We start from the raw sequence: 22,590 nt of genomic DNA, 5'->3' as shown, positions 1-22,590 counted from the left end.
CATCTCAGATTTCACCCGGGGGAGTTTGGCGACTCCTTCCCGAGCTCTCTGGTTGGGCTCAGGGGTCTTCATTCCACGAGTGCATCATACCTGTTTCATGCATTAGTTTATGTGTATAAATATTATTTTAAAAGTCTTTAAGAATTAAAACGAAAAACGTAAGCCCTGGGCCAGCCAGTTAGCTCAGTTGGTTAGAGCGCAGTGCTCTTAATAACAAGGTTGCCAGTTCAATCCCCACATGGGCCCCTGTGAGCTGCAGCCTCCACAACTAGACTGAAACAACTACTTGATTTGGAGCTGATGGGTCCTGGAAAAACACACCTAAAAAAAAAAAAAAAACCGAGAAAAAAAAAAACACAAAAAAAACTACGTAAGCCCTGGCTGGGATGGGAGTAGGACATAGGCAGAGCTGTGGGGCTGGAGAGAAACACAGGATATGTGAGGACATTTGAACTCTTTCCAAAACACTTGAGATTTTTTTTGCTCTTGACCCAAAACTTGGTCACTGTCGTCATTCTCCCCTGACAGTGGAGGAAGTCATTATGTTGAATGACTGAACTAATGGAAAATTTGGTTAGGGATATTTCCCACACCTTATGGCTTCTTGTAATATATTAGCGTGCGTGTGTGCGTGCGTGCATGCACACACATATATACACACACACAGTCTTGAACTGATTTTGATTATAACTTTAGCTGGACCATTGGTCTATGTGATTAAATTTAAAATACAATTCTCTTTGGATTTCAAAAAATCTAGCCCAAACCTGTCAAGCAGTATCTAAAAAATGTCCCTTTTACCACCAGCCAGCTTTGTCCCATCTTCTGTTCTGTCAAAAGTGGTACAATTTAAAAGGCCAACTCATCAGCATTTAGAAGAAGCTTGCGGGGGGGTTAACACTGGGTGTTATCTAGGATGGTGGTTTTCAGTGTAGAAAGATGAAAACAGGGTCATGTGTATTTGTCCTTTGAGTCTTCTCAAGAGCGTCCCCACAGCTTTTTGGATTTCAGGTCAGAGTTCACATTCTCCTTCTTCTTCTTCCGGGAATCGGCAACTACAGGCATCTTCCTCTTGGGCAGTTCGTACTGGCTTCATAAATGCTAAAAAGTAATTTAAAAGATATTTATGTTTGGTTGTGTATTTTAATCAATTAACATTCACTTTCTATAAATCACAGTCGGGGGACATCTCTAAGTAGCAGACATTCTCTAATCATCAGCAAGAGAGGTCATGACAAGAGTGAACTTTTTCTCAGGGTTATTGGATTGAAAAGTGTTTTTCTTTTGACCAAATACTTTGATTGGTCCTGAAAAACTGTAGTCTTTATTTTTGACACTGGCTAGAAACAGTCTTGAGCATGAAACGCATTAAAATGGTCATATCCCAAACACAACTGTAGTTTCAATGTTTCAGATAACGCATTAGAGACTCTTTCGCGTGAAGTGCTTATGGCACCAGGATGTGAAAGATACTCCCCCTCCTGCCATCTCTTAGTAAGTAAATGACTGATTTGTGCATTTGCTCCCAGGTTTTCTTTTACATGTTACTGTGAAATATTTGTGTTACTGCTGAGCAGCTTTTAATCCTGAGCAGATGTTTTTTATAGCTTGATAAAGCAAAAGGCCTTACCCCAATTTTACATGCTTGTTACCAAAAAAACAAAAACCTAAACCCAACAACTGCGCTATCTCTGAGAATTTATGAAAAACTGCTAAGACATTCAGAAATACCAATAGGATGTCATGTCCCAACCGATTGTATGAAGCCGGTAATACCCTGCTACTAAAACCAGACAAAGACAGTACTAGAAAATATACCTATAGACTAATATCTCTCACGAAGATAACTGCAAAAACTCTTAACAAGGTATCAGCAAATAGAATTCAGCAATATATAAAAAGAATCATATACTATGGGCAAATGGAGTTTAGTCCAGGAATGCAAGGGGGAGTTCAATATTCAAAAATGAATCTAAAAAAAATAAAAAAATAAAAAAATGAATCTATGAGATCCATCATCTTAACAAAATAAAGAAGAAAACCATGTGATCACTTCAGTTGACACAGAAAAAGCATTTGACAAAGCTCAATGCTCATTCATGATTTAATGGGGGAAAAAATTCTCAGAAAGCTAGAAATACAGGAGGAACTTCCTCGACTTGATAAAGAAGATCAACTGAAAAATCTATAGGTTCCGTCATATGTACTGGTGAAAAACTGAATGCTTTCCCCCCAAAATTAGAAGCAAGGGAAGTATAGTTACTCTCATCACTCTTATTCAACATAATACTGGACGTTCTAACCCATGCAGGAAGCCAAGAAAAAGAAATAGAAAGCATACAGACATGGAAAGAAAAAATAAAACTGTCCCTATTTGCAGATAGCATTATGGTCTATTTAGAAAATCCCAACAAATCTACAAATACTCCTAGAACTAATCAATGAGTTCAGCAAAAATCAGAGGCTACAAAATCAATCCACAAAAATCAATTGTATGTCTATATATTAGCAATAAATGTGGGCAAATAAAAAACTTAGGATACAATACCACCTGCAGTTGTTTAAACAAATTGAATACCAAAGCTTAAATTTAACAAAGCATGTACAGGACTTGTACACTAAAATCTACAAAATGCTGATGAAATAAATCAAAGAAAATATAAATGAATGGAGAGACATACTGTGTTCGTGGATTGGAATACTTAACATAGTAAAGATGTCAATTCTCCCCAAATTGATGGACAGTTTTAACACCATTGCTATCAGAATCCCAACTGACTTTTTGTAGATACAGATAAGATTATCCTATAATGTATATGGAATGCAAAGGAACGGGAATAGCTAAACCAATTTTGAAAAAGAAGAATAATGCGGGAGGAACATTCTAACTTCTACCAATTTTAAGACTTGTTTTATAGCGACAATAATCACAACTGTGTGGTATTGGCAGAAGAATAAACATGTACATTAGTAGAACAGAAGACAGAAACCAGAAACAGCCCCCACACAAGTACAGCCAACCGATTTTTGACAAAGGAACAGAAGCAATTTAATGAAGGACAATGTTTTCAACAGATGGTTCTGGAGCCATTGGATATCCATAGGAAAAAAAAAAAACTGACTCTAAAACTCTCACACTTTAAACAAAACTTAACTGAAAATGAACCATAGATTTCAATGTAAAACCTTTAGAAGGTAACATAGGAGGAAATCTAAATCTTTGTGACCTAGCACTTGGTGAAGCCATCTAAGATATGATTCCATAAATGAAGAAAAAAAAAGAAGTGGCAAATTGGACTTCATCAAAATTTTAAAAAACCTTTTTCTCTGCAAAAGACACTGGAAAGAGGATGAAAAGGCAAGCTACAGACTGGGAGAACACACAAACCACAAAGCTGACAAAGGACTTATATCTGGAAGATATAAAGAACTCTCAAAAGTCAACAGTAAAACAAACTAACAATTCAATTGGAAAAAGAAGCAAAAGACATGAAGGAACATTTCACTGAAGAAGACATACAGAGGGAAAATGAGTACATGAAAAGAGGTTCATGGGAAAGGGAAATTAACCCTTAGGGAAAGGAAAATTAAGACCACAAGGAGTTGTCACACTAGGTACCTATTAGAACACATGAAGTAAGAAACCATGGCAACACGAAATCTTGGCAAGGGTGAGGAGAAACCGATCTCTCCTACAGTGCTGGTGGAATGTGACATGTACAGTTCTCTGGAAAATAGTTTGGTGGTTTCTCAAAAACCTAAGCATATACTTACCATAGGACCTAGAAATTGCACTCCGGGGCATTTATCTTAGAGACACAAAAACTTAAGTCCACACAAAAACCTGTACCTGATTATTCATAGCAGCTTTAAATGCAATAGTCGAAAACAGCCCAAATGTCTCTCAGTAGGTGAATGGTGAAACAAACTGGCACAACCACACCATGGAGTACTAGTCAGCAATTAAAGGAAAAAAAGTAAAATATAGAAACACATAATGACTCGGATGGATCTCAATGGCATAAAACTGAGTGTAAAAAGCCAGTCTCGCAAGATCCATTTATATATTGTGTGATTCCATTTCTATAACATTCTTGAAATGACAAACTTGTAAAGACAGAAAACAGATTCGTGGTTGCCAGGGTTTAAGGGTGGCAGGGGCAGGGGGAGTAGATGTGATATGACAGACTGGAAGGAGGGAGATCTTTGTGGTGATGGAATCGTCCTGTATTTTGATTGGACTGGTAGTTAGGACCAATGGCATGGTTTTGACATTGTACTGTAGTTACAGAAAATGTAACCCCATGAATGGCACATGACACTTTTCTGCACTCTTTACAACTTCCTGTGACTCTAATTATTTCAAAATAGAAAGTTTCTAAAAATGTCCTAAAAAATTTCTAAATAGAATATAGTTCCATTGCAACTCACTGATTACTCACAAATACTTTTGAAAATCGTGACAATCAAAGAGCAAAGGTTCATGGGAAAAGATAAGGAGTAAGGATTCCTAGAGATTCATAAGGATAGACAGGCAACCTAATAGAAAAATGCACAAAAGACTTGATCAGGCACTTCGCAAAAGACGAAATCCCAATGGCCACTAGAACATGAAAAAAATGTCTCATATCACTAGAAATCATGGAAATGCAAATTAAAACCACAGTGAAATCTATCCACCCACCAGATAGATAAAAATTAAGAAATCTGATAACACCAACTTATTAGAGTAAAAACCAGCAAGAATTGGAGTAAAAGGAACTCTTCATATGCTGCTGGGAAAGTGCAAATGAGGTCCCAGTATGCTGGAAAAGAGTTTGGTATATCTACTAAGGACCAAACATATCCCAGCAATTTTGCTTCTAGGTTAAAAACAACAACCACACAGAAACACGTTTATCTATTACTACTACGGAGATAAGCAGACAAAAACATTCAAACACCACTGTGTGTAATAGCCCCAAACTGGAAACAACACAAGTGTCCACCAGTATTGGAATGGATGGACAACTGATAGTATAGTGATTGGATAGAAGAGTATTCAACAATGGAAATCAACTAAGGTAAATGCAACACTCGGATGTATCATAATGATACAATGTTGCATACGAGAAGGAAAATACAGAATAGATACAGTGTGATTCCACTTGTGTAAAATTCACAAGCAGCCAAATTAAACTGTGCTGTTAGATAGCAAAACTATATAAAAGAGCAAGGAAATAAATACTATACAAATCTAGATGTGGTTAGCGTTGGTGGTGAGGGACGGTTTTCATCTGGAAGGACATGCAGGAAGCCTTCTGGGGAGCAGATAACGTCTATTTCTTGACCCCAGTGGGGTAATGCAGGTGTTCATTTTACAATTTGTTCAACTTTACAAGCACGTGGTTTTTTTCTTGTATATTTCACAGTGTAAAGAGGTGTTATATTGTTTTCAAAAGAACCTTTATACGAATTAGTGCAGTGCAGCTGTGGATAAGACTTTAGTAATAAGTGTAACAACCTCCCAACGGACCCCCTCCGTGTTAGGATGATGTTTCCGGTTACACTGTAGCACTCTTGGAGCACTCCATCTATCCCTCTTATCATAGCCCGTATCTGTGGTTCTGTCCTCCAGGAAAACAAAACCAAGCCCAAACAAAAACAAAAACAAAAAAACCCAGGTTGCCCCATCTATAAACTTTTTTGATAAAATATTAATAGGTATCGTTTAGTGAGTGCTGAGTCTTGCCAGGCACTTGACAGAGGCATGCCGAGTTCCATATGGAAATAGCATCTCGTTCAAAAAGGGAATCCATTATAGAAGTTTCTCATTGAATCCAGATTGGTGCCGTAATAATCCATGAGGTTCAGCCCACTTCCGTCTTCCTCTGCGTTCTCTACGCCTCCTCTTGTTTCGCGTCTGGCTCAGATTAAGACGGTCAGTGCTCCCCGGGCAAACCTGATTTTCTGATTCCTCTTTGCCAGTGTCCTGTCTGCACAAGGGACTAGCTGTGTGTGTGCGCATGTATCCAAGACGGCAGCCTACTTAGATGGTCATTTTTCTAGACCCCTTAGCGGGGTCACGTCCTGCTATGGCCAGCTTTCTCCCCCTCAGCTCTGTTGACATGTGGGGCTTCCTAACTCCTCGTTGTGGGGCCTGCCCGGGTGTCACAGGATGTGAATCAGCGTCACTGACCCCTCACTGGATGCCAGTAGCACTCCCTCCCCAACCCCAGCTTGGGATCCCCAAGTGGTTTCCAGATAGTGTCAAATGTCCCCTGGGGGGCAAGGCTGCCTCTGCTCAATAACCACCGTGCTATGCTAATCTAGTTTCTGTCACTTACAAGAAAGCCACCACCTTTCTCTTTCTACTGTACACAACCTTGCCACAGGGATCTGGTATCCAGTACACTGGTGTTAGTCTTACGTGTCTTGAACATATACAGGAGTTTCTTCCTGCCCTGCTGGACCACGGAGAAATGGAGCGCCAGGAAGAACATCAGGACCAGCGTTGTCGTGGATGTCAGTGCAAGAAAGAAGACCAGGACCTGGGGCGGGGGACCTTGAAAAAAGAGCAAAAGGAGAAATGCATGCAGCCGTGTAGTTTTGCGAGTGTAGTACATGTATGTTTACATTTGTAAACCCCTGATTACGCAGAGAAGTGGGGCCTTGGGCATCTCCAGCCAGCGAACTTAGTAAGCTTGCCTGCACGTTAAGAAAACTAAAAAACAAAAACAAAAAAAGAAAAGAAAGAAAAAAAACCATTATAACAAAAAACATTAATAATCTTCCCAGAGGCCTTCCCCTTTACTCGGCATTATCTAAGGTGTAGTATCTGTTGGTACGTCTCACCTCGCTCTGTTGACTCATGTGTATCTCAGACTAAATGACAAACCCCTCAAAAAACGGGAGGTGCCTGCTGCAGGCCGAGGTGCAAGACCTCGTGGTATTGGGGTGCTTTAGGTTCCAGGGGGACAACCATGACACAATCACAGTGATTTAACAGCCAACACACCAGCTACCTGCATCTGTTGCAGAGACAGGCGTGGTGACAGAGGATGTCCCTGGAGAGAAGTCGGTCGAAGTTGGTCCACATACCACGTCCCTTTCCTTTGTTCCATTCACCAGTACAGACTTTCCATCCAAAGAACAGCTTAGACAATCCAATGAAAAGGGTTCAAATAATTAATTCAGGTACAGATCAGTGTAATTAAAAACATTGACATTTTCCACCCGGTCAAGCAGCCTAGTCACAAAGATTTGTGGTTCTGAGTTCATAGAGATATTCTGAAAATCCTCCACTTGACCATCTGGCTTCCTCCAACTTTGCCGCAGCTTTCGCTGCTTTCCACAATTCACCCCTCCTCTACTCACCTAACAGAACTCTTCTTTTTCCCCAGGCTGGGAGCTTTGTCCTGTGACAACTCGGTTTAGACTGCTTCACCTGGTTAGTCTCTCACCTCCTCTCCACCTTCCTTCCCCCACCCCACTCTGTCCAACTTCTTAAGCATATTGGACCATCTCTGGCACAAATGAACTTCACCTAAGGGTTAGGAGTTCCTAACCCTCTGATGTGTTCTCATCAGACACACCAGGCTTTGAGCCCTGGGTCTGCCCCTTAGCAGAATGACCTAGGGCAAGTTAGAAAGCTCTCTAGGGCGTACAAGTGGCTCAGTTAGTTAGAGCGCGAGCTCTGGGCAACAGGGCTGCCGGTCCGATTCCCACATGGGCCAGTGAGCTGAGCCCTCCACAACTAGAATGAAGTCAATGAGCTGCCGCTGAGCTCTCGGATGGCCAGATGGCTCAGTTGGTTGGAGCGCGTCTTCTCAACCACAAGATTGCCGGTTTGACTCCTTGACTCCCCAAGGGATGGTGGGCTGCGCCCCCTGCAACTAACATCGGCAACTGGACCTGGAGCTGAGCTGCACCCTCCACAATTAAGACTGAAAGGACAACAACTTGACTTGGAAAAAGTCCTGGAAGTAAACACTGTTCCCCAATAAAGTCCTGTTCCCCTTCCCCAATAAAATCTTAAAAAAAAAAAAAAAAGTTTCCAGGGCGGCTGGATGGCTCGATTGTTTAAGGCGCGAGCTCTGAACAACAGGGTTGCAGTTCGGTTCCCACGTGGGCCAGTGAGCTGCGCCCTCCACAACTAGATTGAAGGAAAACAACTTGGAGCTGATGAGCCCTGGAGAAACACATTGTTCCCCAATATTCCCCAATAAAATTAAAATAATTTTTAAAAAGTTTCCAAGTGCTTTTTCTTAATGCCTATAGCGCTCTGGCTGTGTGGACAGAGGGCAGCCCGTCAGCAGGCGAGCACCTGTCCCCAGACCCCACTTTGAGTAGCTCTGGTCTGGGTCACATAAGTCAACAGGAATATTCCCACATACACAGCTGGCAGCTTCTACTACCTGTGAGGGTCATGTTTGCCCATGTCCATGCTATGTTTTGGCGGGTAGGACATGTACTTTACTCTCTTTCTCAGTGCTGACACTGCAGGCTTAAAGATGAGCTGAGCAGTGGGGGCAGGTCAGAGGCAGCAAAGGGAGCAAAAGAACACAGAAGAACACCCAGGGTGGTACTGAGGTTCACTGGCAACTCGGGTCTATGCTCTGGGCATCATTTCTGGAGAAAATGCCCACTTTGTGTGTCAAGTCACTAGTACCCATGCTGTTCCCACTGTTCCCACGCTGCCAAATAGCATGTTATCCTATGTCTATACTTGATAGATTTTTAAAAGCTTCAGTGATAACCTTCATTGTCTTTAAAAAAGTTAACCCAGGTTGTTTTGTAAGGAAATGGAAATCATACATACTCTGTCCAAGGTCGACAGATGCCATGTTTCTGATCGTTAAATGTCCCAAAGTCACAGTCTTTACAACCTTGCGTAAAAATGAAAGCAATAATAAATAAAAACGGGAGATTTTCATCATTTCACAACTTTCCCAGTGATGAACATAAATCACATCATAAAGTCAGTAACTTAATTCAATCTACACAGATTGTTCAACCATTCTTGAAACAAAACCCCCACAAGACTGCAGTTGTTTTCTAATTGTACACAGTATGGCATCTGTATGTGTAGAAAGTATGAAAATGCATGGTCCTGGGGAATAACAAGTGTCGTGATTTCAAATTATTTCCACTGATTGAAAAATAGTTTGTAAATATCCTATACGTGACTCAGCAGTTCATGGCTTGTTACTTTAAGGGGCTACAAATCTACGTGTTATTTTATATTCAAAGGACCAGACCTCGCTAATGACATGTGTCTAGTTAACAAACTTGTGCTAGATTGCAGGTGGCCACACCTACCCTCTCTGGTTAACTCTTGACCTTGTTTGCAGTCGTCTTCACACATGGTGCACCCGGCCCCCAGGCAGTGGAACCCTGAGACACACTCACACTCGGCATCGCTGGTCGGGGAGCACAACTTCTTAGTCCTGAAAACACCTACAAAGCCCCCCAACATTACAGTACATTTGACCTCCAAATCTCGTATGTTGTGCAATAAAAACCAGGCTCACTCTACTTATGACGGTCCTGGTGACCTTAGAGTATACAGTTTACTGGAAAAAACCCCAATAGAAGACATTTTTACATTTTGCTAATTAAAATTTTCTCTCTTATCAAATGAATGTTTCCTCTAAAATTGAAAAAGCTCAATCCACAAGTAATTGTTATTACAGTCAGTAATTTTACTGGACCTGCCTCTTGACAGGGGAACCAGCATCTCTGATACTTAGGACTTTCAGTAGAGACCAGTACACTAGGGAATAAAAAGCTTGTCTTCCCACCATGTACCCAGGTGAAGAATACATCGTTTAAATCCTACCTGCACACTGCCTGCATATGTCACAGGCCTTTTGTCCACTTGTGCTGGAGAAACTATTTGTAGGGCAGGGAACGCAAATTGGATCCTTGTTTTTCCCACAGAAAGTACCTAAAGAGGGTAGATTACAACTGTACACGTTTGACAATGGACTGTTATCACCTGAAGCATTGTGAGGTTTACAAGAAAACTAGACTATGAAACAATGATTAGTCTTCTAGGGGCCACAGTGACAGACCTTATTTTGTTGATTGACTTTTTTAAATTATACACTTGCAAGATTGTCCTCAGCCTAATCACAGAATTAAGAGTAACAGAGTATAGCTATTGCAACAAAGAAATCCACAGAAAGAAAATGGTTTCCTTTATCAAATGAAACAGAACGATTTCTCTTGATTGATCCAGGAGATCAACATGATGGGATTCAGGAAGAGATCAATGTCCTTTATGGGTACACTAAAACTTAAATGTGGCTGCCTTTCCCCACTCTGTTCCCCCTGCTGCCTGCTGCTTATACCCTGCTGTGCCCCCAGATCAATCTCAGGTCCTCATACCCAAAGCTAATATTTACTGAGGTCTTACCATGTGCCGTGCACTGTTGTAAGCCCATCTCATGATCCTCCCAACAATTGTATAAAATAGGTTCTCTTTCTATCCCCAGATGACAAAGCTGGGGCACACGAGATGAAGTGGCATGGCTGTGTTCACATAGCTAAGCTGTAGCATGCCAGGGATACTTGTAAATGAATGAATAAGAGGTCATTGAAACAGAGCCGTTAGGCTCTGACTACCAGACTACCAGAACCATGTTTTCAACAGAACAGATCAAACACACATGTTCATTTGGTTCTTACCAGCTGGGCAGTTATGACAGGAGTCCTGCGTTGATCTCGTCCTCTTCAAACTCATGACCAACAGCACAATGGCCACCACATTGTAATAATAGCCACTTCCCATGATGAAATCTCGCGTGAACACACTACTAGCAGAGCAGATTCCGAAAGAATTTGAATCCACAGATACCACTCTGCAAAAGGTAAACATTTCCAAGAATGCGATGGTTTCTCCTTTCAGACTTACCTACATTTCAGCCATTACGTGTACAATGCCACGAGAACATCACTCAGGGTTTTTCAGGAACAATTCATGAAGGAGAATTGTGGGACAGACAACAAATTCACAGAAACTTCTGTGAAGACAAGCACAACTAAACACACAGCTTGTGCATGTTTGCCAAAGGCTAAGGGTTCCCTTGCCAATACGTTTTGCTGAAATGCAGAAAAAACAATAGCAAGAATTTTGGGGACTTTCATGGCTACTTAGCATTAGCATACAGGTTTCAACAATGCCAGTTACTTACTTGCTGCTCCTGAAATATTAGCCCTTAAAAAGAATGTGTCAGTGGCATCTAACAGTTCAGCTCAATGAGAAGGGATCTCATTTGTCTGAACAGCATGCGGAAATTTCAACACTTAACGCTCAAATGTTGAAACACCTCTCTGCTCAACTCATTATCCCATTTTTCTTAATAGACACATATTTGCCCATTTTGAGATTTGAAGCTTGGAATAGTAACAAAACTAAGAAATAAAAAAAACAACTCTCTTCAGGCTAGGTTCTTGATCTTTTTTTAATAGGCTCTGGAAGAGATGTTATCAGAAATTAGGAGGGGAAAAAAGTGGAGAAAAGTACAAAGAAAACGAAGCTTCTATTACCCCATCTCGAGTCCCCCAAAGGACAAACCTTGAGATCTTAGCGCCGGTGAAGAACTTTCCACTTGATATTCAAGCCTGGAGTTTCTGCAGTGAGAGTCATTTGCAGGTTAGACACACACACAGGGGCGGCAGTGGCTTGTCAGGGGGGCGGGGCTTCGTGGGAAATCCCCAGCGCTCTTTGCTATTCACTGACCACAAAATCGCCCTTTCCCCACTTATTTGAAATAATGGTATTTCAAATCATTTCTTGGAAGCTTCTCATTACTGTTAGGACATTTCCTCAGACGCCTTTGGGAAAAGGATTTTATCACTTTATGTAGTGTTTAAAATACTAGAGATTTGACAGATGAACATGTTCCAAATAAGGATCAGCCCTTGTGCCACACAGGGCCCCCTCCCTCTGTAATAGTGTTGCTGTAGCTATAGATGTACCAGGCATTAGGTAAGCACTTTCATGAACACTATCCTCAAAAGAAGCCAAGAAATTGATATTACTATTATTACTTTTTTTTTTTTTATCATTGAAACGAATCAGCAGGATGTGGAGTGGGGATTAGAACCCAGGACAACCTGACTCCTTTATATCGTGCTCCTTGCCGTGTGGGTGAGGTGAAGGAGGAAAGAGAGAAACCGAGGGGAAGGGCAATAAAGGGAGGCATAGAATTTATATGGCCAGGTTACGTTGGTAAAGTTGAGATCTAGGAAGGCTTTTTAGAAAAGCATTATTTTAAAAAGAAATTTTTTTTTTTTTAAAAAAGAAGAGGATGAGAGAAGGAGGGAGGAGGAGGAAAAAGGGTGTTTGAGAGGCTGGGTGAACCTGTCCTGCATTGAGTGTCCTCAGGAGGACATCCAGAGGAACTAACAACAAGAGTGGCTTTGACGGGGCCGGCCCGGTGGCTCAGGAGGTTGGAGCTCCATGCTCCTAACTCCGAAGGCTGCCGGTTCAATTCCCACATGGGCCAGTGGGCTCTCAACCACAAGGTTGCCAGTTCAAGTACTCGAGTCCCACAAGGGATGGTGGACTCTGCCCCCTGAAACTAAGATTGAACACGGCACCTTGAGCTGAGCTGCCACTGAGCTCCCGAATGGCTCAGTTGGTTGGAGCGTGTTCTCTCAACCACAAGGTTGCCGGTTTGAATCCCGGTGGGCTGCGCCCCCTGCAACTAGCAACGGCAACTGGACCTGGAGCTGAGCTGCGTCCTCCACAAACTGAGACTGAAAGGACAACTTGAAGCTGAACGGCACCCTCCACAACTAAGATTGAAAGGACAACTTGACTTGGAAAAAAGGCCTGGAAGTACACACTGTTATCCAATAAAGTCCTGTTCCCCTTCCCCAATCAAATCTTAAAAAAAAAAAAAAGTGGTTTTGACTAAACCAGTGGGTTTTCCAACAGGATGGGAGGCTTGGTCTTGAATTGGGGGATGAAGGGAGAGGAGGAGAAAGCTAATATGTATTAAACATTTGCTATGTGCTAAATAAGCACTTTATATGATTCTGTCATGCCACTGACCTTAGAAACTTTCAGTAGCTCCCTTTTGTCCACAAAAGAGAACCTGGACCCCTATAGTCCAGTATTCAAGGACCTCCTGGATCTGACCAAAAGTTGCCCTTTTTGAAAAGTAGATGTAGTTCATATAACTAAAAGTCACCATTTTCAAGTGTACATTTCAGTAGATTTTGGTATATTCATTATGGTGTACAACTATCACCAGTATATAATTCTAGAACCTTCTCTTCGGTCCAAAGAGAAACTCCATATCAATCCCTAGTCACTTCCCAGTCCTCTCCCCTTAGGCCCTGACAACCACTAATCTGCTTTCTGTCTCTATAGATTATCCTATTCTGGATATTTCATATTTGCTCTTTTGTATCAGTTTTACTTTTCTTAGCACAATGTTTTCAAAATACATCCAAGTCATAGAATGTATCAGTGCTTCATTCCTTTTTATGGCTGAGTAACCTTCCATCGCATGGACGGACCACATTTTGTTTATCCACTCAACAGCTGATCGTCGTTTGCGCTGTTTCTACTTTCTGACGATTATGAATAATGCTGCTGTGAACGTTTGAGTACAAGTTTTTGGATGAACATGTTTTCAGTTCTCGGGTGTAAACCTAGGAGTGGAATTGCTGCATTGTGTGGGAATTGTTTCACTTTTTGAGGAATTGCCAGACTGTTTTCCACAGCAGCTGCACCATTTTGCATTCCCACCAGCATTGTATAAAGGTTCCCATTTCTCCACATCCTTGCTACCACTTGTTATTTTTCTGTTTGTTTTTAATTTAAAAATTTTTATTACAACCATCCTAGTAGGCTTGAGGTGGCATCTCATTGTGGTTTTCATTTGCTGCCCTTACCCCAATTTTACCACCCCCTCCCCCATGTCATGGGAGCAGTAGAGTACAGCACATGGTTAAGACGCCAAGTTTCGCTGTCAGTCTGACCTGGATGGAATCTAGGCTCATCGTGACCACTGATGGTCATAGGACCTTGGGCAACATTCCTAACCTCCCTAAGTCTCAATTTTCCCAACCATACCTTACAGATATAGTAACATTGTATCTCATTCTCATTTAGTGAGGAGAAAATGAAACAATGAACAGGGTGTACTTAGCTCAATGCCTGGCATGGAGTTCTCAAGCACATAATCATTATTAATATGAGATTTATTGTTTTGAAATCTTTCTGTCCTAGTCTTTCACACTGATCACCAGCAGAACAACCCAGAGCAGGTAGCAACAGAGGAGAAAAATGCATGGACTGTCTACAGAATTTATTCCACAATTCTGAGAGTCACTTGCCCTTTGGTAATTGTGGGACCCACTCCAGTCACGTCAGTGGAGTTGGCTGAATGTAGGATTACAGTGCTGACGACCTCCTAACACTTTCAAAGTCACGATCTAACCAAGTGGCCTCCTCATTTACATGTGGTACTTCGTGTTTAACACGGCAGCATGACATTTAACGGCTATACTTTCAGCACTAAATGCTACTCATCTACGTTTTGGGTATTCTGTGGGCAGAGATATTACCTCCCCTGAAAATGACGTATGCAGTTTCCCAGCACAATAATTAGCTCACTGTTTCAAGCTGAGCCAGTGACATAAAAGTCTTCATGGAGCTCAAAGATTCTCAAGATTAGTTTCACCAGCCTGCAGTTCAACAAAATTCAGCACTTCAGAATCAGTCTCCTGAAGTCCATGACAGGTCATGCAGGTGTTTAAAGACTTTTATTAACATTCACATACCGCATTCTTGTTTAAGAAAATCATCATAGGAAAGCTAAGGCAAATTCTAGAGTTAACCAGGTGTACGTACTATCTAAGTGGGCAAATGTGTACTCTTTCGGTACAACTTTCATTTGCTTTAAAATACATATCAAATTGCTTTATTCATTTTAGTGTTCTAACCTTTCAAATGCAACCAAAAAGTTCACCTCTTCCATGAAGGCTTTCCAAACAAATCAGAGATGACCCCAAGCAAACATCAACACTTCAGCCGTTCTCGCAATAATATGTTCCATTGCTTTCTAAACATCTCATCCTAAGTCAAAGAATAGATTTTTTTATTTTTACTGACTACAGGTCGATTGAGTATTTCAAGGGAGTACGAGTATGTTTTGAGGCCAAAGAGCACGAAGGCTCAACTACTCTAAACAAGACAGAGGCAACATTTATAAGGAGAAGGGAAAACAGCCGCTCAAAATAAACTTACTATAAAATATGCTCTCGTCATCCCAGGACACATCTTAGAGGCAATCTTATCCGTGGATTGCCCACTACTTATACTTTTTATTTCCCGAAAGATCGATTCTTTCAATACGCAGTGTCCCGACCCCTACGCCTAGCATCCATCCAGTCCAGGCAATTGTCACTGTTAGAGATCTACGTGTATGACACCTGTGATGCTGAGGGGACTTCTGAGGCAGGGGAAGGAGCACATTACAAAGGAATTGGAAAGAAGAAAATGAGTGGAAAATGAGAAAAGCGGAAGGGGGTGGAGTAGGGAGAGAAGGAAGCGTACATTGTAAGGAAAGCTGGGATGTTAGCAGTCATCACATTCACTTGTCCTCCCCTGTTCACTTTCTCTGTGTGACGTCCACGTATATGTTCATGACTCATAAATTTTCACTTCCGACTTCAGACCACTTCTGACACTGCACATCCAGGGCAACAGTGCGAATGTAGGCCCACGGCCCACGTGTCCAAATATTCAGATGGTACATGTCAAGCTAAGTACACTGTTAAATAAAATACGTTCTGTCCAGGGCAGGGCCTCACAAATTTCAGACACACACACACACACACACACACACACACACACAACCAACGGGAGCCTCTGTGGCTGGAAATCTGGTCCAGGATGCGGACTCTCTCCTCGGCTCCATTGCCCTCGGAGCTAACACTGCCAGTCACCAGGTTCTTGTACTGTGTCTCGGAAACACCAGGGGACAGCGTTTCTGGGCTGTGCGCCAGAGGCACCGCCTCAGAGAGCAGGGAGAATACGGTGCTGGAGCAGGGAAAAGGCACACCGGTTTGTCAAATCCTTCTCAGATTCCAAGGACTGAATAGATTCCTGCATAATCCATGACGGCAAGAATCCTGTGGAACGTATAGTTTCCCAGAAGTCCCACGTGTCCACCTGCTCGATCCCATTTATGTCCCTGTTTGCGGTTCTGGAAGTCCTTGTGAATTAGCATGGAATTAACCACAGTTGCTCTTGAAGTCTGAGGAAGCCTTTGCAATATGAAAGTTCCTAATACTCTGACGCCTATATGTAGTAAGTCACATCAGAACTGTAATATGGGTTGTGTGTGTTGTAGTTTTTTGCAATTTATTTGTATTTTTATTTTTTTAAGGAGGGCGCAGCTCACAGTGGCCCATGCGGGGATCGAACCGGCAACTTTGGTGCTACCAGCACCACGCTCTAACCAACTGAGCTAACCAGCTTCCCCTATAATACAGGTTCTTTACTAAAATCGGCTACTAGAAAGACACTGAACCCCAGAACGGCACAGCTTTAATTATTATAGAAATATTTAATAAAATTCAATTAAATTTCTAACAGTAAAAAGCCTTATACTTAAACAATTTTAGATATTTCATAGTTATCAATTCTATTTCATTTGAATAAGTACTTTTGAAACTTTTAGAAGAAAAATCTTTTTAAAAGCAAACATGAAAAATAATTTTTAAATTCTACATACTTTTACATTGCCTACATACAAATCCTGTATACTTTGAGTAAACAATTATATTTTATTTTTTAATCTCTTACATCAGTACTATCAACAAATTATGTGAAATTCTCAATTATAACAAATGAAATGAAGGCAAGAAAAACAAATTTTATTTACTTTTTAAGTGTGCCATAACCACCCATTCAAACATTTCCAGGCCATCGAAGAATATTCAGGCACCTGCAATAATTAATCTGTCATCTTTGATATTTTCCAAACTTTGTCACATACAAACAATAAATTTTTTGTTATTTTGAAGATTTCTGTGTTGAAGCAGGTGAACAGAACATGTTTAACACTTCTTGACTTGATTTGCCATTTTTTAAATATTGAGACGTTTGGCCTGGGAGCCTCATTTCTCCACCTGCTCCAGGCCCCACAGGTGTTAGTGAAAGTGTTGAAAGGCACATAGTAGGCATTCAAGAAACCTTTATTGAATGAATGAATGAATGAATGAATGAATGAATGAATGAATGAATGAATTTAACTCCAGTCCCATAGTATGCCAACCTCTTCACAACCTAATGTTTTATTTCTCTCTCCCTTGGGAAATCATCTGGCGTGTAAACCCCAACCTGCGCTGTATAAATCCTCTCTCCTGTCCAGTCTCACATCAAATGCTTTTCTGCTACTGGCTGATTTACTGAGGGCTTACTACCCACAAGGCACTGTTCTGGGTGTTGACAGTTTCCTCAGGTGTACTGTACAACAGCCTTCAGCCCTGTTTTACAGAGGAGGACACTAGAGCAACCCAGAGAAGCTGAGTGGCACGCCCAGGTCTCCTGGCTGGTAAGGAACAGAGAAAGGGTTCAACCTTTGCTGTCTGGCTCTAGAGTGCACACTCTTACCAAGGGCTCTTAACTTTTCTGCGCCCAGGACCCTTTCATCTTGTGGACCCCATGCTTGTGGATCCCCCACAGAATAATGTTCTTAAGTTTTTAAAATATAATACAAAGGATCACAAAGAAAAGCAATTGTATTGAACTGTACTTACCAAACGTTTTAAGAAACCAGCTTGCACTGTGGTAATACATGGACTTCTTCATTCACATCTCCCTGTCATAATTTGAAATGAATCTTGAGTGTAAATGGTATTTTGGGGATATCTGCAAAAACGGTAATGTGACATGAGTGATTTCTACTGGCACAACACCTTTGGCTATGCTTTGTGAATTATTAAATTCAAAACAGAAGAAAGTGAATTTCCATTAGAGATTAGTGAAAATAAAAGATGTAATTGTCCCTATCCCAGTTCACAGATGCCTGAATTTTATCTGTGCCTTTCACGCTAAGGGAAGTGTCTTGTTTTGAGACAGACACTCAATCTTTAATTAGTTTGAGCTCTGGGAACTTGCTCTTAGTCCAAGAAGAGTCATTTTCACTTTATTTCTTCTTTTGAATTCTTATATTAGATTCCCTTTGCTGTACCTTCAGGCAAAAACTCTACCTATGTAATTTCTATCCTTGGCATCTTCACCAAGATGGCACAGTTTTATGGTTTATCACTCTCTGTGTTCCTCTCCCACGGGCCCTTCAGCACTGAATTTAAACAGCTTGTGACTATTGATAAATGTTGTCTACTACTTAATAACAGCTCATACTTATGGGTTGCTCCCTGCATTACAGAGGTGTTCAGCACAGTATTTTATTTAGCCGAATCAAATCTACCCATAAGAACTACCATTACTCTTCCAATGTTGAAGAAACAGAAGCTCAGCGAGTTCAAGTACCTGAGCGAAGTATTAATGGCAACACTTGAGAATGTACTATAGGCCGATGGTCTGGCTTTCGCCCTATTAACTCCTTTGATCCTCAGAACAACCCTTCGAAGTTATCTGTGTTGCACAGACGGGGAACCCAAGGCATGTAGAATACGGGATTCAGTCAGCGTCATGTAGCCAGCCTGGGGCAGAGCCGGACTTAAACCCACACTCAGAGCGCACGTACTCTCTCCCACCACACCATCCTGCCACGTTTCAGGAACAGAGAAGTCAGAGATGGAACCCAGGTCTCCTCATTCCAAGGCTACCTTAACCTTTGGCCAAGCGTTATGACTGACTCGAGAGCTACTCGTAATGGACCTCCTCATTCCTGTGAATGAAAAACAACATGTAGTGACTCAGCAGCCAAGACGGTCAAGTCAGTGCTTTGAGAGCTGAATCAGAAACCACATTTGGGCTCCTCTACGTGATGGACTGCTGACTCAGTCAAGTTCAACTTCAACAAATGTTATGGAGAGCGGAACCGATAGCCCATGGTAGCCACTTTTTAGAGGGAACCAGACTAGCAACAGCGACAAAAATACTGTAACCAAGAACTACTAAGTAAACAAGTGTTCTGTATTTTTTAATTCTGCTGGAGAGAGATAGCTGCCACATGCCACTAAGGAGGAAAATGTTCTTTGGGATGTAAGGGACAACTGTGATCGAAGCAAGATCACTCCAATAAGCAACGGTACCCTGAAGGCCAGGTTCAGCCTGCAGGCTGTTGGCTCCCTATTCCCTCGCATTCACCTTAGTCCATGGGAAGGAAAGTGCTATTACAATTATAAATATATAAATGTGCCCACTTATTTCATAATCCCAGCTTTTGTCAACTAACATTGAAGTATTTTTTCCCCAAAACACGACACAACATCAGGAGTAGGATTGTGTTTCCTTCTGAACTTTTTAATAGTCATCAGTATTATCTACCAAATAATGCCACTCACATGTCAATCGATTTCTTCCTCCACAAAAATCTGCCTCCTTTTCTTCTGGGTTTACACGATAATGGAAAAATCACTGGTTTTCATTTAGATTTGTTTCAGCTAAATGTCACCACACTAACTAAAGGTTCCGATGTACGTGTGTGTAAGTTGTGAACACTTTATAAATGGCTACTGGGTCTATCCCACTCCAGCCATTTCCAAGTTTCATTGTCAGTATCACTAAATTATTCTCTATCCCTTATTAATTCCATAAATTCAATTCCACAAGCATTTACTGAAGGTCTGATGCAAGTGTTGGCATGATCTGACTCGGTTACGTCTCCTGCCTCGCGTCCTGCCAACTCCCCTCTTGCCTGAGGCCCTTGCTATTCTTTAAGGTGCCAAACGTAGTCCTGCTTCAGGGCCTTTCCTTTGCTGCTCTCTCATCTGAAACGCCCTGCCTCCTGCTTTCTATATGACATGTTCTCTCATCTTATTCAGGCTTCCTCCTCAGAAAAAACAAAGCTTTCCTTGACCACTCTCTAAAAGAATACCCCTCCTCCTTATTCTCCTTTCCTTCCTTTGCTCTCCTTCTCAGTACACATTACCACTTGGCACCTACAGTTTTTGGTGCTTTGATGTATAGTCTCCTCCCTACGAGAAGATAAGCTCTAGGAGAGGGGACATTGTTTTTCCTCAGCTGTATCCCTGGAGCTCAGAGCAGTGCCGGGCATGTGACAGGCACTCAGGACATGCCTCTTGAGTGAGTTTCGCTGTCTTGCGAGGCATAGAGAGAGAAGGCACCACGCCAACAACCTTCACAGCCTGGAGAGCAATGAAGAAGTTTACACAAATAACTCCGATGAGGCCACACAGCCTTACAGATTCTCTAATAGGACAAAGAGCTATGGGAACGCAGAAAAGTTTCCCGGAGGGATGGGTGCTGCAATTGGGTTTTGCAGGAGAGCTAATAAATATTTCACTGCAAAGCTGGCACGGAAGCAAAGGGCATTCCCGGTGGAGGAAACCGCTGTTCCGAAGCACGAAGGAGGCGAAGTACAGGGTATATTCAAGGAACAGAGACAATGGGGGAGCGTGAAAGGTAAGAATGCGGAAGGCAGGGAAGGAACGATGCCTGATCAACAGCGTGGAGGGATTCGTCGTTGGCACCCCTGCTGGTGACCCTGCCTCCGACACGGGGGTGCACTCACTGCCCAAGGCAGCAGCTGCCCACACACACCTGCGCAGACGTGCGAAGTCCCCCAGGTACCGTGTGGGCACGCTGCGGGCAGCCGGTGTACCAGTGTGCGGGGTAAATGGGCCCCAAGCGAAGACACAGGTGCGGTCACACGAGCGAGGCCGGGGGTCGGGCAGGTCTGCAGGTGGACACGTGCTCCGCTGGGGCCTCACCGACGGCTTTGCCCGCGGCGCGAAGGAAAGGCTGGCCTGGCTCCTGCGTCATTGCAAGTTTCCAAGATACTGGAATCTGAAAACGTCATCCAGGCAGAAGAAGAACTTTTAAACACCACGACGGGAGATAATGAAAAGGCACTCAGCGCGCGGTGTCCCCACGACCTCCCCGGGTCCTGCGAAGCCACCCGCAGGCACCAGCCCTCGCAGCTTGCAAGGGGAGCGTGGTGTTCAAGCCTGTGATGACCCCCCCGTTGGAACCCTCCTCAGCTCTCACTCTCCTTCCAGAAGCGGAACACCCGTGCCGGCGGGTCACGGCGGGTGTTTTGCGGGGTGAGAAACAACACGTCGCTGCCTGAGCCGCCCATGAAATAATTAATGCAGCAGAGCCCGGACTTAGAGGCTTCAAGACACGCACGTCTCATGGGGCCGGGAACGGGTTCCCCGTCGTCGCGGCCCTGGGCAGCCGTGGGCTCGGAGAGCAGGCCCGTCTGGGACGCGGCGGTGGGACAGGCCTATTTCCTGCCGCGCGCGACCTGCCCTACAAGTTCGCGGGGTCGCCGAACAGAGGCCACGCCCGGGCAGCGGAGACCCCCACAGGACGGGCCGGGTCGTTCACAAACTTTTCGCCTCCCACAGGGAAGCGGCCCTGCGGGCGCTCTCGGCACAGGTCGCCCCGGGTTGCGGGGAACGTGACCCGAGCCCGCGGCGGGAGGCTCCAGAGCAGCGCGCAGGCGGCGCGGGACACGCCCCGCCCCTCACGCCCCGCCCCCTGCGACCCTCTCGGCCAATCCCGGGCGCCGCCGGGGGCCTCGCGCGCGGCCGTCGGCGTAGACCTGACGTCACTGCGGGTCGGCCAGCCCACTTCCGGCGCCCAGCCGGCCGTGGGTGTTGTGCGACGTCCCGCTGGCTGGGGGCGCGTTTCACACGGGTGGGGAAGAGGCGAAGCTACCCCCGGCCCTTCGCAGACCTCGGCGTCAGAATTTCCCCCTGGCGCCAGCGCTGCCTCAAATGTCAGGGCTCGCCCACTCTCCTCCGGTCTAACCTTTCGGGGGCTCCGGAGGGGAAATTCGCTGCTTCTGCCGGACCTTTCCGGAACGTGCCCTGAACCCAGCCTTTGGTGGATGTGGAAAAACACGTGTAGTTAGTGGCTCAGATGCCTTCCTTATGCCCGGTAACTTCAATGTAGCACCACTAGCCCCTCGTAACGAATAGGAAACAGGTGAACGTGTTCACTTCCTTGCTGTACAGGAAATTTCCCACTCACCGTCCGGGGAGAGGACTCGGACGTGAGGAATACGATGAAAATAGGAACAAAAAGGCGGTTGCAATCACGGCGTAAACTGTAGTGTTACGCGAATGTGACGTATGAGTCTAGAGCCGTGTGCAAAGAAAGGAAGGACCGTCCTGTGCGGTGACGTCAGGACGATGCGTAGCATTTATTGAGCACCTACTGTGCGCCAGGGAATCCGCGGTGACCGAGACACGCAGGTCCTGTCATCACGGGACCAAGGGGAGGCGGACAATAAGGACGCACAGGACAAGAACACACTACAATAAGTGCCATCGGCGAAATAAAAGGAGGCATTCATAGGAAATAAAGTGTGTCATTTACTAAGAGGAAGATTCAGTGACCCATGAAACCAGACACCTGGCGGCAGTTTGTTTGCTCTACGGCGATCAGGCTAATTCTAGGGAGGGCTGCTTTTGGCAGCA

At 43.6% G+C, this 22,590-nt stretch overlaps 1 protein-coding gene and 1 long non-coding RNA gene across 3 annotated transcripts; both read right to left on the bottom strand.

The window, feature by feature from the left end:
• Positions 1 to 1,012: 1,012 nt before the first annotated feature.
• On the bottom strand, positions 1,013 to 11,583 carry TNFRSF9 (TNF receptor superfamily member 9; the record flags this gene model as incomplete). Its single annotated transcript, XM_081054905.1, has 8 exons — positions 11,561 to 11,583; positions 10,672 to 10,844; positions 9,821 to 9,928; positions 9,301 to 9,438; positions 8,801 to 8,867; positions 7,005 to 7,135; positions 6,410 to 6,544; positions 1,013 to 1,101 (listed from the first exon to the last, which is right to left on the bottom strand). Exons 2-8 carry the CDS (start codon positions 10,772 to 10,774, stop codon positions 1,013 to 1,015), a joined length of 771 nt encoding a protein of 256 aa, XP_080911031.1. The 5' UTR covers positions 10,775 to 10,844; positions 11,561 to 11,583.
• Positions 11,584 to 19,419: 7,836 nt separating this feature from the next.
• LOC308501039 lies at positions 19,420 to 21,634 on the bottom strand. 2 transcript variants are annotated; one of them, XR_013993821.1, is made up of 3 exons: positions 21,293 to 21,634; positions 20,705 to 20,950; positions 19,420 to 20,289 (listed from the first exon to the last, which is right to left on the bottom strand). It is a non-coding gene; the product is annotated as an uncharacterized lncRNA (long non-coding RNA). The 2 variants fall into 2 exon arrangements; XR_013993822.1 differs by having other exon boundaries at positions 19,421 to 20,289; positions 21,152 to 21,632.
• Between the last annotated feature and the right edge of the window lie 956 nt (positions 21,635 to 22,590).

Source organism: Rhinolophus hipposideros (assembly GCF_964194185.1).
Source record: "Rhinolophus hipposideros genome assembly, chromosome: 8".
In the NCBI taxonomy this organism is placed as follows: Eukaryota; Metazoa; Chordata; class Mammalia; order Chiroptera; family Rhinolophidae; genus Rhinolophus; species Rhinolophus hipposideros.
This window is presented reverse-complemented; position numbering and strand designations above follow the sequence as displayed.